We start from the raw sequence: 20,231 nt of genomic DNA, 5'->3' as shown, positions 1-20,231 counted from the left end.
TGACTCGTAGTCAGTGATCCTAAGCCTAATCCCAGTCATCGGACACACACAGATAGATGAAAAAAATAACAAAACAGGTTGGTGCTTCATTAAAATCGGGATGCTGCATTCGACGTGCCTTCCGGCCTAGTTGTTACAGGTTCTAGAAATATTTCCTGCTAAATGAACTTAAAAAATATAAAAAGAAAACACGGAATTTCTATGAGTTAACCAATATTTTACTGAAAAAAGGTTGTTATTATTAATAAAACCATTCATGTTCACATGTATATGCCACTCTGTTTACTTGTGTTCTCTATTGCACGTGTATTCACCCAGGAGCAGAAATTGGCCTTGATGAACCGGAATATAACACGCCGGCATACAAAAGTGTTACAACAAGTTTTTCCCTGTTTTGTAGTAAAGATGTTTAGTAATGCACACTGCATAAAATTATAAATATAGAAATGACGTGTTTTAAAAGTGACGGTAAACAAAATTAACTCTGAAACCAGAGAGGGAGGGGTCATTTTTGCCACTATATTTCAGTAGTTATTGATGGCTCAGTGAGCTAGAGCTTTTGCCGTCCCTCTCAATACACACCAAAAATACTACAAAAAGTCAAAACGAGGTATAGGGAAATAAATTAAAATAGTGTGTTTGTTTTTGAAATAAAACTTTAATTTCAACATTCTAAAATATTATTTTTCTTGCCTTTCTATTAGCAAAATAGTCGATGACATTGGTGAAGTCTATTTCATAGTAATGTGGGTAATTCTTAATCAATTTTATTTAGAAAAACTCCTCTCACAACTAGCAACACTTACAGCAATTGTGAGGAAAATTCGCAGTGGTATTATTACAATATTTGGAACTGAGTTCTCGAGACTGTATTTTAGAATTGACTGCAAAAATTCAAAAAGATTCAAAGTGCCAAAACGGGCGGACTGCTCCCTCCGTCCTCCCCTAGCTATGCCTCTGTGATGGCTGATAATTTATTTGCTGTAATATCATTAATAATAGTTTAAGAGAATAAGAAGCATAACCATTGCTCTACAAAAGAAAGGTGAATTCTAGTTACGTTTGTTATTGACGAGCTATGACCTCCCCCGGCATTGCCTTTTAAAGTTTTCCCTGAAAGTCCTTGAAGAGCGCATTGTACGCTGAAGGAAACGATAAACCGCACTTGCTTTGTGATGGGCGTTTACTGGAAATTCATTGAAATTTAAGAGCTGTAAAGAAGCTACTGCTTGAACCGTAAAAGTATTTAATATAACGCTAGGTATGTGTAGAAAGAACTTACAGATTCAATTCTTGTCACTGACGAAAGAGTTCATCAATCTTTAGTGAGGAGACTCGGTTTTAATAAACAAATAAGAGGTAGAATACACGTAAAATATATAAATATGCATTTCTTTATTCTTTCCCATAAGCACACTTATTTCTACATTTTGTTTTCTAGTTGCTGTACAAATTCACCTTGATAATGCTGTCGAAATAAAGATCGAAACAAGTAGTTGTTTTTGATTAAATGAATATAACAAGGACTTTTTTTTTCTGCGTCTTTTTTTTTTTTTGATCTCTTTCAAAAGATCAAAAAGCGACAGATTCTTTGTTAAATTTACTGCATATTGTAATAAAAAAATAACTAACACTCAGGTTATAGGTCGCAATAATTATTTAATAAAACCTATTAATTTCGCCACTTCAGCTGGTGGCTTCATTTGGGTTAGAATGAACACACAAATATACAACAATATAACAACAGAGAAGACAGCTCAGTTCTGGCATTCCATTTCTTCCACACTCACCACAACATTGAATGGAACAAGAGCTAATCTATCCATTAACACAATACTTGTCCTACCTCTCCTTAAACGCATTTACTGATGAAGCATCCACAACCACCTCTGATCATTGTCACCGATTGGTGGTAAAATAGGCATATTCTTAAAAGAGAATCTTTCTGACTTTATGAGCAAACCCAACACTCTTTCGCCTCGAGTTAGTTCCTTCTTACACATGCTGCTTGAGAAAGTTGCCTCATAACAATTCGATAAATTTCTCGTCTTTCTTATCATGAAACTTTTCTTTTACCCAATCAATGTTTGGAAAATTGAAGTTACCCATAATGATAACTCGGGTGGTACCCATAAGTGTAAATTGGTGATGCATTTCTTCATCCGAGTAATAACCCACCATATATTTCATTCCGTTATCCTCCACTTCACACCAGATAGACTTCAAACTCACCGCTACATGAGAGATTGTTACCATCATTGTTTTCTTGTGTTTCTACCCTAGTTGGACTTAAATCATCTGATATCATTAGTAATACTCATCATCCTCTCCTATCTCGTCTGTCAATTCTAAAAATAGCATACCCATTACTCTCGATCCCCGTTACAACATCTGATTGGGACAGTCAGGTTTCACTAATGCCAACAATCTTAGGCCACATCGTATTTAAGAAAGCAACGAAAGCAACTTAACCTATTTGTTTCTAATGCCTGACATTTGCGTATACATAATAACTTAGCACCTAGTCTATTCTTATAATTAGATACGAAATCTATTTAGACTTCTAGAATTTTCTCTTTTCCCACCCCAGTCGTACTTAAAAGGTCCGAACCAAAGCATATTTTCGCACTCCTTCGGCAGGTATATAACCATGCACTACTGTCGAAACGGTGTAGCATAGAGGCAGCTTGCCTCACGGCCCTGCTTAATAAGGACGGTCGTTTAACCATATTGCGGTAGGCGCCGTATCACGGCAACAAGATATTTTTACAAATGGTGTTTAGTTTACCAAATAAGAAAGACGTCATTTCCCATTGACAGATAAATATGTCATTATTATATTTTAATAATAAAAAAATATTATATTTTAATAATAATAAAAAACATATATAGGGGTGGCTTAAGGGTCAGAGTTGTATAACAGAGAGAGGAGATCTCCACATAGCCTTCAAAAGAATGCAGAGAACCGACCAGGGCTTCTGACCAAATGTTCAATCCTCATCTTCTCGTGGTGCACCCTATTATATATCTACCTGGATACTGAACAGACGAGAAGGGCCTGGCAATTTGGGATTTAGCCGACCAAATTGTTTTCTAATTGGCTTAAACCAAAATAAAAAATGGTGGTACAACATGACTGATTTTCATACCGGCTGGGGCATTGCCTGGTTAAACAAGGTCTCCCATTGTTTTCGCCAGGAAATACACAAAGATTGTTGAAGAAAAAATGAAAGAGTTTGAGAACAGGAACCAAACCTTGGAGATTCACAAGCAAGTGCTGAAGAAAACATTGATTGATTCATCCAGGGAGGCATTTGGTGAGGTTGTGCGCAAGGATAGAAAAATCAGAACTCCATGGTGGACACAGGAAGTTAAAGAGGCAGTAAAGGAAAAGAAGAAAGTATATGAAAAGCTGTTGGCAAATAAGTCAGCTTGAGCTCTTAGAGAATACAGAGACAAATGTAAGAAAGCTAAACACTGCGTAAAACAGGCTAAACAAAAGTCATGGGAGGACTTTGGTAAGAACGTAGAAAATAAATATTAAGAAGGTGGTAAGATATATTAAAGGTTGTTGAAGAAGCTCAGAAATGGAGGAAAGAGCGCTGTAAAAGGAATTATAGATTAGAAAGGGGTGACATGAAAAGAGGAGGAAAAGATATCCTTGAAGTATGGAGGAATTACTTCGAAAAATTGCCAAATGAAACAAGCAGTGATGACAGCACAGTGGTAAAAAACAGTGACCAGGTATGCAGTCAGGAATACTCCATGCTTAAAGTAGAAAAAGCCACCAAAAGCCTGATTTGGAAATGCAGCAGGAGTACAAGATATCTAATCACTTGGTTGCTGAAAAATACTTTAACAAGCAGAGACAAACAGGTTATTGTTTCTCTGTGTCTAGCCTTGATTAGACCCCATCTAGACTATTGTGCCCAGATATTTGGGTTTCTTCTTGATATGGAGGAGGTGAAGTGGATCCCGAGACGAGTGACCAAGATGATAGCAGGTCTGTGGAATGAACCTTATGAGACAGGTTGAAGATTTGTGGTTTGCAAAAATTGTTTGATAGGCAGAAAAGGGGTGATATGATTGAGACTTTCAAATTACTGAAGGGTTTCTATAAGATTAATTCAGAAGATATTTTTGAGAATAGGACTGGTGGTGGGAGGACTAGGGGCCATACATGGAAGCTGGGCAAAACTGTGGTTAGTAAGGCTGTTAAAGTGGTTTTTTTTTTTTTTACTTGGACAGTGGTGAATGAGTGGAATAAGCTGCCAGAGTCTTGCCACGAATGCCAGATGGTATGCTCACATATATATGCATCTCCTTCTTGGAGATGTGTTTTGGCATTAAGGGTAAATATAAAGATTAGTGATCAGAGCTCATGCCACCTTTACCACGAGTTGCCTTGGTCTTGCACTACCTGTAGGATCAGCTAGACTTGCATCACTTGCTGGCGCAAACTTGACTTATGACTTATTTGTCTGTTTGTTTACTTGGAAAATGGAGTAAAACCAGGTTTAAAAATTGCTTGGTATTCTTAACAACACACACACACACACACACACACACACACACACACACACACACACACACACACACATATATATATATATATATATATATATATATATATATGAGCACACCACTCTGGCATCCGTTTAGTGAAGGTATGTAAGTTCTTTTCACTTAAACTTTGATATCATCTCATCCAGGTCTACCTACTCACTGATGAGAACTCAAAAAATGTTGAAACCGGTCTGGGTAGTGACCTCTCCTCATAATATAAAACAGTATTACATCTCCTAGGAGCTGTGTTTTCACATTATAAGAAAAAATCAATGATAGTGAGGGAGCTTGTTCCACCTTTGCTTCGAGTTGCCTTGGTTTTGTACTACCAAGTGGTCACTTACGCTTGGATTCGCCGATAGTTCTTCGGCATGAAACTCGTAGATCGTAGTTTTCGATCTTAGAGTTTCGCATACTGGCTGTAAAATAATAAGGGATTTTTATCCCCTTAATTTAAATAATAATAATATTCGACGAGAAATGCTCAATTATGAAGTTATAAAAGTTGCACAGTGGTTGCACTGAATAGTTAAGAAGGCTTGGACAGAGGGACGAATTCCCGATGATTGAAGTAGAGCTCTCATAGTACCCATACATAAAAAGGGAAATAAAAGTGAATGTGAGAATTACAGAGGTATTTCATTACTAAGTGTTGCTGGTAAGATATATTCAGTATAGAATCTTGTATAGAATGATGTTTGTACAAAATTCCTTATATACAGATTTCACTGGAGAATGAAAGATCCATACTAAATACTTGTAGTTAGTTAACCTTTTCTTGAGTGTTTATGTAATATGTAAGTATTTTAGAGTGAACTGTTAAATCATGTAACCGCCAAATTATTGTATAATAACAAAGATCAAAGAAAGTTAAGTTAAAATGAAATTGTAACAAAAGATATTATTATTATTATTATTATTATTATTATTATTCCTGATACCTCCAAGGAGTCCGAAGACTCATCGCGGGAGGACATCTTCAACTGTCTCTACACCTTACCTCTACTACGAATCAACGCCATCTACCGCCCACCTCCAACACCACCACAACTAGTAATTTTTGTCTGTAAATTGCGTGTGTTCTGAAGGGCCGATTTGTATGTATGCGGGATGAAAAACCCGAGTTTCCGGGAGAAAAAACCCTGCTACCTCCGTATGAGATCGGCTAACTCACCATCGATTGAAATCGACCAGATAAAGATTCCTCCCGTCGCGACGAGAATCGAACTTAGGCCAATTCCAATCGAAGGGCGCAATGTACCGTCGTTCTTCCAATTGCGCTACGGTGGCGCTTAATATATCTTGTTAAAACCAAGATATATCTCAGATGGATTAAATATGACCTAAGGCAATCACTATCGCGAAGTTCAGGTATGTGTAGGTTTCCCCGCCTGAACGCAGCGACCGAAAATGGTGCCGTGTGGAACCCATGAAACACCCAAGGGAATAAAATCGTTGCAAGACCAAAGGTCGATGGAGCGATATAAAGGGGAGAAACATCGAGGTCAAAGGGAGTCAAATTTACAGGAGGTTTAGGTATTCATCGTCTGATGGCGGTTCTTGCCATGGTTCGTTGGTCTCGTCGGATTTTCGTAGGTCGTGGTAGAGGTCAGTCATCTTCTGGTAGATGGCTACATAGAAAGAGAGATCTTATCCAGGTTCGAGAATGTCGCGCCGACTCAAGGACGGTGATCTACGTTCCAGCCAACAGATGCCAGAAGTATGAGATAACTCATATGAGTTTTGAAGACAGTCAGTTCTGGATTTACTGCCACCGAGTTTCCTGACGATCTAAGAAAATTGTAGTGACCTCATCGATCTCGGAAAAAGGTATCCGTGTGTGTAGCCACGATAGGAAACTAACGGAGGATAGTGATTTCAAGAATCTACTGTTTTGAACCAGACGACTATATACAAAGTAAGATCTAATATATATTGTATTTTACTAGAGGCGAAAATTGTGACAGAGATTACTCTAAAGTTTCTATGTTAATATTGTATGAGGACTGAAGGCATTTAACCAATTGTTGAATTGACTTGCTTAGTTGTGGAGACAGGATAGAATTAATGTAAGGTGAAATTTTAATATGCTTAATATTCTTTATTAGCTAAGCCTGTCTATTATTTAGTATGTGTAAGTTGGCTCTGTGTATGACTAAGTGATAGCTAAATTATTACCTTAGACACGTTGTGTAAGAGAGAATTGTTAAAGTAAGAAGAATATGCATAATTCCAAACATATTTTGCTGTAGAAGTATAGAGACTGAAATAATTGCGAGTTTAGTGTTAACTTTTATTGTACATTAAATTCTTCTTCTTCTTCAACCTTTTGGTTCTGTCCTATGCACTGCTCGATGAAGATCTCCCCTATGATTTTCTAAATCACCCTGTTCTCTGCCTCTCCCATGCATCTCACTCTTGGAATTTGTTCCATTTAACCATCCACCTTCTTCTCGGTCTTCTTCGAAATAGATAGAAACATTTAAAATATCAACAACATTGTGAATGAGTACCTATAAAACAAGCAAAATATTTCAGCTACTTAGGCACGATTTTTAGCGAAGATAGTAAATTAAGTATGGAAATAGACAACAGAATCAACAAACTTGGTATGGTAGGACGTCAACTGAATACATTTATATGGAATAAGACAGAAATTAGCGAACACACTAAATTAGCTGTATACAAGACAGTGTTCAAACCAATTTTAACTTATGCATCTGAGATGCCGGGTTAGAAGTAAAACACTTGACCAAAGACCAGAGACTGAGATATGAGAGTGCTGACAAACATTAGGGGCATGAACAGATGGCCGAAATGACAATCTTCTTTCACTACGCGTTATTCCCGCTTCCTATGCAGGTTCCGCATGTTACTTAGATGCGATTTCTTGTTAGTACCACTCCCAACCGACCTGTGTTCTAATCTGCCCTGGGGGAGATATATTTTTGGCTGTAGAAGTAGATGTTCAGGGGGTTGGTTTGCCTGTTTGAGGGATAAAAAATGCCAGATAAACTAGCGGAAAAAACCTACTACCCAAGACTGGCTAACTTGACTATGCCTGAAGAAGATCCTCAAGTTCCTCACGTCTTCGATGGGAATCGAACCTGGGACACTCCTTCCCTAGGCATATGATTGCGAAGTGTAAGGCCACTAGGCTAACCGCACGGACATGACCTCAATGACAATATCATATTAAAAACGAGGATATTAGAAAGAACTTTATATTGTCAGCATCCAGAAATGCATTAACAGAGCTAATCTCAGGTGCCATGGTCACTTTAGCATAATGGGAAAAGAAAGATTAGCAGAACAAGTGTTCTCTACCAGGTTGTCAGGAAAAAGAGCCAGAGGAAGACCAAGATATAGATGGATTGATGCAATAAAGAGTGCCTTAGATGACAGAAATATAAGACCTGATAATATTGGTGTCTTGACAGGTAACAGAATGGTTTGGAGGAAAACTGTAGACAGGAAATTAGTAATGATCCGCTGCATTTCATGTGTACTAATACCAGGAGTATTAGGAACAAGAAGGAAGAATTTTTGGTCTTGGTTGGCTCTTCCTGGCCACAGGTTATTGGCATTAGTGAAACATAGCTGACGGAAGATGATATAGTTAGTGGAATAGAATGAGTAGGTTATAGTCTGTTTAGGAGGGACAGAGAGAATAAAATGGGGGGGAGCAGTGTTATTGATCATAGCTGATGAACTGCAGCTAAGGAGAATTGAAGTTGTATTGCAGGATAGTGAAAAGAGCTCATTTGAAGCTATTTGGTGTGAGATTGAGACTGGCAGAACAAAATATACAGTTGGGTGCTGCTACAGACCAGGTGATGGAATAGATGGTGGAGATAGTATGCATAAACAAATTGATGAAATGAGTGGAAGGAGGGTAATTATTATGGGGGATTTCAACTATGGTAATGTTGATTGGAAGGAACTGGATTTTATTCAATTATTAACGAATAACTACCTGAGACACAATGTAATTGAAATTACTAGGGGTTTGAGGAAGGAACTGGATTTTATTCAATTATTAACGAATAACTACCTGAGACACAATGTAATTGAAATTACTAGGGGTTTGAGAGTGCTTGACCTGGTAATAGCATCTGAGAATTTGACTGTAATGAATATGTCCATGTTGCCACCTATTGCTGAGAGTGATCATAAGGTCTTGACCTGGGAGGTGGCTAAAGGTGTAGAATTTTCGATTAAGACAGGGAATGTGTGGAATTACGGTGCTGGCAAGTATGACAAGCTTAGGAGATTGCTTGGTTCAATGGCATGTAAAACAGCAAGAGCTGGATGTCGATAGAGCATGGGAAGTGATCAAGGAGCATTAAGTGGAGGTTATGGCAGATTGTATACCAAGGATCCGAATAGTAAAACAAGTAGGCGTTAAATGGATGAATAACACCATTAAGCTTGAACTGCAAAAAAAAAAAAAAAAAAAGAAACAGTTGTGGAGGGAATTTAAGGAGAAAGGTGACCATCAGGCGCAAGAACAGTATAAAGCTCAGGCCAGGATGGTAACAAGGGTGGTAAGAAAAGCAAAAGCAGATTATGAAAGGAAATTGGCCACGCAGGCTAAAGAGAATCCCAAACAGTTTTTTCAATATGTTGCAAGTAAAAGGAAAAATGCTCATGGTAGAATGATCTTAAAAAATGCTGAGGGTAGGGAGGTAACCGAATCAGTCGATATTGTGGAATTACTGAGCGAGCACTTTGCAAGAGTATATCATCGAGGTGGTGACTTTGCAGGAATGGAAGAACCAACAGCTTATACTGGAATTGTGATGAATGAAGTAGAGGTAACTAGTCTATTACAGAACCTCAATGTCAATACATCTGTGGGATTGGATGGTATACCAGCTCGTGTCGTACGTGAAGCGGCTAAAGAATTGTCAATGCCCTTGACCATTTCGTTTAATTTGAGTCTCGGGTCTGGGTCAGTCCCAAGGGGGTGGAAAGAGGGGAAAATAGTTCCGCTGCACAAAGGTGGTTCCAAGGCTGCTGTTGAAAATTACCGGCCAATCAGCATAACAAGAATCATTATCAAGGTCTTAGAGAAAATAGTCAAGAGGAAAATACAAGATTGGATAGAAGAAAATGGGATACTGTATCGGGGACAGCATGGTTTTGTGAAAGTTAGGTCATGCCTCAGTAACTTGCTCACGTATTATAACACAGTGACGGCTGAACTGGATAAGGGTAATGGGTTTATATTTATTCTACTGGACCTTGCTTTGACAGGATACCACATGGAATTCTAATCAGTAAATTGCAGCATATGGGGATGGACATAGGGTTGGTGAGATGGATAGGAGGGTGGTTGACGGAGAGATATCAGAGAGTAGTTTACTCAGGAGTAGAGTCCACAAGACGGCCTGTGACTAGGCTGTCTTATGGACTCTATGCAGCGGAACTGTGACTAGTGGCGTGCCACAAGGATCTGTTTTTGGACAACTGCTGTTTAATTTGTTCATTAATGATATAGGAAAGGATCCGAGAGGAACAGTTCATTTGTTTGCGGATGATGCGAAGTTGGGTAGGGCAATAGTGAATGCAGATGACGTCAAAATTTTGCGGGATGATTTGGATAGATTGGAGGTCTGTGCTAAGGTGAATGAATGTCAATTTAATGTGGCAAAATGTAAGGTTATGCATTTTGGGGTGAAAAGATTGGCGGCAGTTTACTGCATTGGTGGGACTGTGCTCCAGGAAATTGATGAGGCACGAGATATAGGAGTGTTGGTGGATAAGGAATTGAAATTTAGGGGACACATTGCAAAAGTGGCCAAATCAGCTCATCAAATCACTTGGTTGCTGAAGAATACTTTTACAAGCAGGTTATTCTTCCTCTGTATCGAGCCTTGATAAGGCCCCATCTCGACTACTGTGCCCAAATTTGGTCACCTAGGTTTCTTCTTGATGGGGAGGAGGTGGAGAGGATCCAGAGGCGAGTGACCAAGATGATAGGTCTGTGGAATGAACCTTATGAGAACAAGTTGAGGATTTGTGGGTTGCAAAAATTGGTTGATAGGCGGAGGAAGGGAGATATGATTGAGACAATCAAATTACTGAAGGGTTTCTATAAAATTAATTCAGAAGATATTTTTGAGAACAGGGCTGGTTGTGGGGGGACTAGGGGACATCCATGGAAACTGGGCAAAAGTGTGGTTAGTAAAGGTGTTAGAACTGGGTTCTTTACTTTTAGAGTGGTGAATGAGTGGAATGCGCTCCTTGAGTCTGTGGTGGATGCTGTGACAGTGAATGAGTTTAAGGCGAGGTATGATAGGTACGGTCTGAATGTCGAATAGTTGTGATGAATATGATTTGGGGCCTCCCTCGATGAGTCTAATGACTCCCTGGAGTTGCCCGTAATAATAGTAATAATAATTATAGTAATATTTGGATAGATTGGTTTTCTGGGCTAAGGAGACTGGATGTCAATTTAATTTGACAAAATGTAAGGTTATGAATTTTGGGTCAAAAAGATTAGCAGCAGTATACCACATTGGTGGAACTGAACTCCAGGAGATTGATGAGGCCAGAAACTTGGCAGTGTTGGTGGATAGGGAGATGAAGTTAAGGGGGCACATTGCAAAAGTGGCTAAATCAGCTCATCAAATCACTTGGTTGCTGAAAAATACTTTGACGAGCAGAGACAAGTTAGTTATTGTTCCTCTGTACCCATTTGGTCCTAGGTTTCTTCTGATGGGGAGGAGGTGGAGAGGATCCAGAGGCACGTGACCAAAATGATAGCAGGTCTATGGAATGAACCTAATGAGAACAGGTTGAAGATTTGTGGGTTGCAGAAATTGGTTGATTATTGGAAAAGGGGAGATATGATTGAGACATTCAAATTGCTGAAGGGTTTCTATAGGATTAATTCAGAAGATAATTTTGAGATTAGGATTGGTGGTGGGAGAACTAGGGCACATCTATGGAAGCTGGGCAAGTGTGTGGTTAGCAAGGGTGTTAGAGTTTGGTCCTTTACTTTTAGAGTGGTGAATGAGTGGAATAAGTTGCCAGAGTCTGTTGTGGGTGCTATGACAGTGAGTGAGTTAAACAAGGTATGATAGATACTGTGAGAATGTCGAATAGTTGTGTGGACATGATGTTTAGAGCCTCCCGCGATGAGTCTAAGGACTCCCTGGAGTTTCCCATAATAATAATAATAATAGTAATAACAATGGTGTAAATTTTTCATGTAGTACTGTCATATCCTTGAGGATATACATCAGGAATTTGATGATGATGAAAAAAATATAGTCAAACATACTAAAGCTAAACATTTTGTAAGCTACTTATTAGATGCTTAAGGAAACAATCATATAGTATACTACGGTGTGAATTTTATAAACTTTTATAGTCTATCCAGATATTTAGTATTATTCTTTCCAATTATGTTGTCAATGGGCATGTAATTTAGCTTTCGTGTAAAACTAGTGATTTTTTTTATTAGTTTTATCGTATTTTTTCCTTCCAAAATTATTGTATGATAGTGTATTAGTGAGGATTTTCGTGTTTCTCAAGCATTTATTATCTTTATAATATTTCTGATGTGATATTGTCGGCATGGCACCACCGCGATGAACAATGGCGGCTAGACCACGTTGTCCAGCAATTTGAATTTGCGAGATTTTCTTCAGTGCAGTTTGTGTGAAATGTGTTCATCGAGAAAATTAAGGAATAAGTAGGACATTGAAACTAGAGAGAGGGAGAGAAAGAGTATGTATTAAATTTTTCAAAAGCTAGTGCCTGTTAGGTGAGGACAGTGGTAAGATGGAAAACAATGATATTAATGTTGATCTTGGGGCTGATGATATAGAGGAGAACGAAATGCATATTAATAAAGAAATAGCGCACTTAAATGTTATCCTTCATATGACAAAGAGCAAAACTAAAAAAATTACAGAAGATATTAGAAGTGATGAAAAGTGAAAGAAGCAGGTGATCCAAAGGAATAATAAATACCTTGGTGACCGAATAAACAAACAAGAAAAACAAGTCAAGGAGAAAATTATGTATGGAGAATCAATGATTAGGAAAGAAATTAACCAAATTGTGACAAATCTTATTTCCCGAATGATTTCCCAAATATAATGAAGTACTGTATTTAGAAAACTGAGTTTGTCTGGGGTAACTGTAGCACTACATGTCGAAGATCTTGTCAATGAAGTTACTTTAAAAAAACGGTGGTCCGAATTTATGTCATATTCACTTGCTTTAGATGAGAGCACAGATGTAAATGATACATCACAACTGGCTATCTTTGTCTGTGGCACTGATCAGCAATTCAATGTGGCAGAACTGCTAGCACTTGTACCTATGAAGTGAAAGACGAAAGGCACTGATATTCTTGAAGCCGCCAAGAAAACGCTCCAGCATTTCGACCTCAGCTTAACCAACCTCGAGGGTGTGGTAAATGATGGTGTCCCTGCTATGGTGGAAAAGAACAAAGGGTTTGTTGCACTGCTACGGAAAGAGCCGGAACTAGAAGTAAAAGAGTTCATCCATTACTACTGTTTAACCAGCCAGGAGAATTTGTGCACGAAAACTATTGGATTTGAGAATGTCATGAAAGTTATTGTGACTGTCGTCAACATTATTAGGGCAAGAGGACTGAATCATCGTCAATTCAAAGAGCGCGAAGCAGATCACGGCGATGTGGTTTATATATATATATATAGTGATGTGCGTTGGTTGAGTAGAGGGAAGGTTCTTAAAAGATTCTTCGACTTAAGGAGCGAAATACAGCAGTTCGTGCAAACCAAGGGGAATCCAATTGCAGAATTTAACGATCCAAAGTGGATGACAGACTTTGCCTTTGTGACCAACATCTCGTTTCAGATGAATGATCTAAATACGCAACTACAATCCAAAGATCAACTGGAGTACACTGTTTGATCATATCAAAGCTTTTGTGGCCAAGCTCAAACTTTGGGAGACATAACTTGCAAAAAAAAGACAAACTGATTTTCAGCTCCTCACTGAGCCCAACTGTTTGTCTCTTGATGAATACGCTACAAAATTATCCATGTTGTGATGCGAGTTCGAAGAGAGATTTAGTGATTTTCATAACCAACAGTCTTCTTTAGATTTATTTTCTATGCCATTCAGTGTCAATGCTGCCGAAATGTCACTCAGTATACAAAGGGAGCCTGCTTGAACTCCAAAACAACTCTTGTTTGAGAGAAAAATTATTCTGTGTGCCCTTGCTTACATTTACAAATACTATATTTCTGAGGATGCATTCCCTAATTTTCTCCGGCATACTTTGAAGATGTGCGCTTTGTTAGGAAGCACATTTTCAAAGTATGCAAAGTTGGGTGGGGCATACGAGCAGTTTTCTTCTCCAGAATGAAGCACATGAAATCCAAGACAAGAACTCAGATTACAGATCAACATCTCGAAAATAGTCTGCGAAAAGCGACTTCCAACATTGATAAGTTAGTCAAGGAAAAACATTGCCAAGTTGGCCTTTGACATTGCAAAAAATGAATGTTTTCTTCATTAAATTATATTTTTTCAAGTATTGATTGTATTTACTTATCATTAACCCAACTCCTACCTATGCTCTTAACACTTTATTTTTATAGGATTTTATGTAAATTATCAAATGCACAGTGTTGCTTGTGAATCTGGAAAGCATCTTACATTTCTAAACACCACAGTAGTATAGCTTAGTGGTCTGCAGCTTCATTGAAATTTTTAATGTGGCCCACACTGTCTGAAAGATTGAAGATCCCTGCCTTATAGATTAGTTTTTTTGTGTCAGAGCAATGTCTTTTAATCGATATAGTTTGCATACTATTATCCTGAGTTTGTTGTGTAGATAATTTGTATGTCTATTCCAACTTTGATCAGCATCAAAGTGGTCTGAGATAACATGTTGTTTTTGCCTGTGATGGTTGTTGTTTTAGGATCAGTGCTTTGTATACAGGAGGTTGGATGTCAGATAGTGAGAAGATATTTAATTTCTATGGACAGTGCCTGGGGATTTTGAATATCATTAGCTTTGTTTTTTCATGGTTTATATATATATATATATATATAAATAAAATGGCATATATATATATATGCCATTTTCAGTTAGTGATTTGATATCGTATTGCTTATTTGTGTTGTGAATGGATGCTATGGTCGTGTCACCGGCACATTGGAAGATTTTACTTTTTACAAGATGGCTAATATCATGTGTATATATTGAATAGAATGGGAGATAGAACAGCTTCTTGTGGTACTCCACAGGTTACCAGTACCTCTTTGTTGTGCACTGATCCTATAGTAGACCTCTGATTATGAATGTTAGTTTATTCAACAAGGTTTTATATGTTAGTGTGTCAAACGCTTTTGTTAGGGCAATAAAAATGACTAATACTATTCTGCATTGATTAGGTCTGTGAAATCTTCCAGGAGTGTTGCTTTTCTTTTATTTTTTTTAAAGCCATATCTTTTTTTAGGGATAATTTCGTATTTTTTAATGTACGTAGTTTGCAATGCATAATGTACTCCATGATTAGGCTGATTACAATGAGGTGATAGGTCTGTAATTACCAATGTTTCTTTTTCCATGTTCATGTATGGGAGTGATTAATGCAGTCTTTAGTGTTTCAAGTATGAGCCCCCATTTCGAAGATTTTATTTAAGAGGTTTAGTATAACGGGACATAGTTGAGGTGAGTGATTTTTGTCTGATTCCATTTATTTCTGATCCTTTGTTAGGATAAAGTTTTTGAATTGCAAGTGAGTTTTTTTTTGTTACTGTATGGAACCACATTGACTGGGATGCTCGTGGCCCTTGGCCCTAGTGGAGAATATTTCTTCATGTGAAGAGAGAATATTTCCTGCAGTTTTTGGACAGAGTTTGCAAAGTGCTGAATAAAGTTGTTTGTGAACTGTTTGAGAAATGCTTGCAAGCAAAGCTGCATTTTATTGTTTATAATAATAACTGGAACATAACAGAGCTGTCATCCCAATTGTTGAACAAAACTGGTTTCGATTATTGATATCGCTGTATATCCAGTGATAACAACAAAGAACTGGAAAAAATTACGATATATTGAGGTCTGGTATTTGAAGTTGGCCACCTATGGCTTAACCACACCAAAGTCTTCCCAAGAGTTATTGGTGCAATAATTCGAAAAAGCTATCCAACTATTTACAAGAATTAAATAACAATGAAGTGACAAAAAAAAAGGTATTATTTCCAAGTCATGCTACCTGACAGACTATTCTTAGCAGAGTTCCAGGCCAGCATCTGGACTCAAATGCTTGTCGACCTGAGGTCTCAATTTGAGGATCTGGAAAGAAACCGGGCTGCAGATTGAAGAGTGACAGAAATTTTGAATGCTTGGAACCAAATACTGGAAACTTTTAGCACCCTTAAAAATCTATCAATGGCTTTATTCACAAAATTTTCTTCTTGATACTCTTCCAAAACCTTATTCTTGGCATTAAACAACATTAAAACAGACAAAAGAAACTGACTGACAGATGAAGTTAGTCCTGCTTGTTTGGGCTTGAAATGCACAAAGTACTACCTAAGTCCAATTTCAGACTTATCCATTAAGACTCAGCAAAAAAAAAGTCATTAATTGATGTTAATCGAATCAAATGCAATGGGTTCCATATATATAAATAAATTATTTTTTTCCAGTTCACTTCAAAATTATTAAAAGTAGGGTAATTTTTAGTGCACTATTTTAAGCCCAATTATCCCTATGCATATCGTTTTCTCTGTTCTATTTTAAATAACTGATTTTTAATAATTATTTTACATGTCTGAATTTGTTTTACTCTTATTTCATTTTTCTAATTATTTGACATTTCAACAAATATGTAAAGCAGTGGTTCCCAAACTTTTTTGGTTCATGGCATCCTTAGTGTATCAGGATTTTTCCATGGTGTCCAAAGTCAGAACACAGGCCTATCCAACAATTGCAGTGTGCAATTAGGTTGGCTAAGTTAAAAAAATAAATGAAACACATTTTTCAAATTCACAAACAATTTACATAAAAAGTATTAAATAAGTAGCTATTCTGAACAATCAAAATCATTGAATAAATAAATCTTAATTAGTGGGACAGGTGAGCCTGTTGTTCGCTGCACATCGTCTCAAATTTTGGAATGAAACGTGTACAGTGTCCATTAGATGTCCTTCCTATCCATTGCATCAACACATCAATGGTCTGATTCTAAAATCATGTGGGCTAAGTGTCATTTCAGTGAAAATATTGGAATATTTTGCAGCACCCCAGGGTGAACAGTTTGGGAACCACTGATGTAAATAATTCTCTCTCTTTTGTTGGGAGGGGGACGGGGTGAATGCAAGTAGCGTGTCAAATTTGGCATTTTCATAATTTTTGACATGCCGAGCCTAAAATATGATTGTCATTGCCATCACTGATATATACCGAGTGTTTGAGATGACAATCATATTTTAAGCTCGGCATAAGTGCTACTGTGAGTTAGATTCTTTCAAGATATGTGCAACAGTTATTTTATAGTCTGAGTCCCAATGAGCCCTTGGACTCGCTGGAGTGTCATGTAATAATAATACAGCACTGGTAGGTCTGTAGTGTCTTCAAGAGAAAAGTTATAAAGTAATCATTATTGAATGGCAACCATTATTGAAGGTTGTTCAGCTGTTTTAATTTCAGACAAAACGTGATTGTCTTTTCAATCTGATGAAGAAAGTCCTTATTTCTTTCTTTATTTTGCATTTGGCTAAGAAGAATACATGCATATGTCACCACAAACAAAAAGGATGTACAAGACAATAAAATGCATAAAAGATGTATAAAAGAATAAAATAGTGTGAGGTGACACTGCAGTCATATATATACACATAAAAATATACAAATAATCATAAAAGAAAGTCCTTTAGCAGGGGGGGGGGAGAGTCAGTACTTTTCATGTCATAATTATGATGCTGCTGTAAGTGAAGGAGCTGCTCATATGTTGTTCCATTTGCCTAGTACCTGTTTGAAATGGCTGTACAGCTATACCAAGTTATAGGTGTTAAAGAAATGGCTTTTACCTAGATGAATACCTAAGCAGTTTTGTCATTCACTTGACTAGTTTAATTTTTCACCAGAGGTTTGTGCATATAGTCTAAATGTCATGTTGATCACTTTCATTTCCTCCTCATTGCCTATGATGATTGTGTCGTAATCAGCATATGCACTAATCTTCAAATACAAGACTTGTGTGTGGGTTCATTTGGAAAGCAGCGTTATGCAAATTTTTCAAGTTCTGCTCAATGGCTAGCACATATAGGATGCAAATATCCTTGCTTTATTCCTCTGGAGTAAGGTAATGTGCAGGTGAAACGGTTGTTAATTTTTAGGCAGAAAAGTACTGCCCTGTATATAGCCACTGGGATGTTTGAATTATTAGCGGTATGTATCCAAATGCCCTCAAGATATCAAAAATGTATTTAAACTATCTTGTCAAATGCCTCTTCTTGATAAAGGCTGATTAGTGCCAAGTTTTTGTTTCTGGTGTTTGCAATGCTGATGAGGTTAAAGTGTAGACTCTCATGTCTTCCTGGTATCAAGTTTAAGAGTGCTCAATAACATCAGGCAGTGTAGGCTTCAGTTGTTGCTTTGGAAAAGATCTTACAGTCAGTGTTATTTAGTGAGATTGTATGGCATTTCAAAGATTGTGTGGTCTCCCTTCTTAGGAATGAGACTGGTTACTGAAGTTGTGATGGATCCTCGAAACTCGTTTAATTTTCTTGCAGAATTCAAGGAAGAGTAGTTCAAGATGATCAAAGAAAACTTGAAAGAACTCTAATGTGAATTCATCTGAGCCTTGGGGACATGGGACACACCCTGTATGTGTGTTGTGAACACAAGGTAATGTAAAATTTGAAGAAAGAATGCATGATTGCTAGGTTGTTTTCTGTATTTTTATAGTTTTTCCTTTAGTGCTTTCAGTTTATTACACTGTGTGGCTTTTAACCTTTTAATTATGTTAGGAGTTTATTTTTTTTAATAAAAAACATTAATAAAAAGATAAAAGTATGATAATCTGGGGGACAGTCTTGTGATTACAGCTATAGAATGGTGGACTACATTTTATGAAATCAGAGTCATCTTAATTTCAGGAACTTGGATTAGTTATAGTGCTTGAGGAAAAATCATATTTTTATCCTAAACAGTTAATTGCTTTGTTTTTGGGATGAAACCACAATTGGAATATTTACCAAATAGATTACACATCTCAAATACCCAGAATTTTTAGTTAGTGAAGCCCAATAAACAAGGGTTTTCTGTACCATTTAATTATTAAAAAAAAAAAAAAAATGACAGACTTCTCAACATTCCAAAAACCTGTATTTTGCACAAAACTTACACACACACACACACACACATATATAAAAGTATTAATCATAAGGAAACCTTTTCTTTTAAAACTACTGTATATACAGTAATACTGGAGTGAAAACTAATCAAATTAGTTTTACTCCATCATTTTGTATATGGTATGTGGAATTTAAATAAATTACTGAGCAACTTGCTGTAAGTTAAAAATAACACTAGGTTTTCAAAAGCAACATTAATCCCACAGCACTTACATGCAATTATTAAAATCAGGATTGATGAAACATGTTTCACATTCTTTTTGTAGTGGGAAGAAAAAGTCATTCACTTGTAAAATTATACATTAGATCTGCACGAAAATGTGAAAATGGCTGTGATAACAAGGGACAGAAGTTTCCTCTCTATACACAGATTATGACTTGCAAATTTATTCATATTGACAATATGAATAAAATTAAACTATTTCAAATTTCATGTATTACATAGTTTTCTTTTAGTTTCTGGGATATAACTGCCACAACATCAGGATGTAGAAAACAATTCAAAAGATCCTTTGTTGAACTACTGTGGGATCTAAACAAAGATTTTTTCTCAGTTGTATTTATAAAAGTGTCTTCAAATTCTGTGTAAGTGAAATTCTTAACTGGATTCATCCAATATGAATCTTTTACAAAACAATTTCTTTCACTCTTAATTTTGCAATGACACAACTTTGGCCTTTTGACTATGGGAACACTGCTACTTTTATCAATAATCATATCATTATAATTTCTATGTTCTGAAGTGGATGGCTTTGACAAATCTTCTGTAGCATCTTCCACATTAGAGGAGAGCTCTGCAAAACTTGATGGTAGTTTATTAAGGATGGCAGAAATGTAATTTAATGTTTCAGCTGGAGAAACTAACTCCTGAAAGTAAATAAGTAAACTTAATTTTTGCACAAATTATATTATATAAAAACTAACACCTTTCTTTTATTTTGAGCATGCCATGATCATGCACTACTGCTTTCCACAGCTATTTAAATAATTATATATATTTAAAAATAATTATCTCTCTCTCTCTCTCTCACACACACACACACTTTAAAACTAAGAAACAAAATTAAGTTTGTTTCTTAGAGAATTGAAGATGCAAATTCCTTGACTACTCTTCCTTGAATTTTTTAATAAAAAAATACACACACACACACACACACATATATATATATATATATATATATATGTGTGTGTGTGTGTGTGTATTTTTTTATTAAAAAATTCAAGGAAGAGTAGTCAAGGAATTTGCATCTTCAATTCTCTAAGAAACAAAGTTTTAATTTTTA

At 36.7% G+C, this 20,231-nt stretch overlaps 1 protein-coding gene across 2 annotated transcripts in view; it reads right to left on the bottom strand.

The window, feature by feature from the left end:
• Nucleotides 1–17,250: 17,250 nt before the first annotated feature.
• Nucleotides 17,251–20,231, bottom strand: part of HSPBAP1 (HSPB1 associated protein 1) — a 132,972-nt gene continuing 129,991 nt past the window's right edge. For both annotated transcript variants that reach the window (XM_090409835.1, XM_090409844.1), the window contains one exon: nucleotides 17,251–19,815. In XM_090409835.1, coding sequence (XP_090265961.1) covers nucleotides 19,372–19,815 — 444 coding nt within the window. In that variant the 3' untranslated portion in view covers nucleotides 17,251–19,371. The remainder of the gene's footprint in view (nucleotides 19,816–20,231) is intronic.

Source organism: Typopeltis vanoorti, chromosome 2, assembly GCF_054136105.1.
Source record: "Typopeltis vanoorti isolate ZY-2024b chromosome 2, IOZ_Tvanoo_1.0, whole genome shotgun sequence".
NCBI lineage: Eukaryota > Metazoa > Arthropoda > Arachnida > Uropygi > Thelyphonidae > Typopeltis > Typopeltis vanoorti.
The sequence above is the reverse complement of the archived record's forward strand: the minus strand, read 5'-3'. Positions and strand labels throughout refer to the sequence as shown.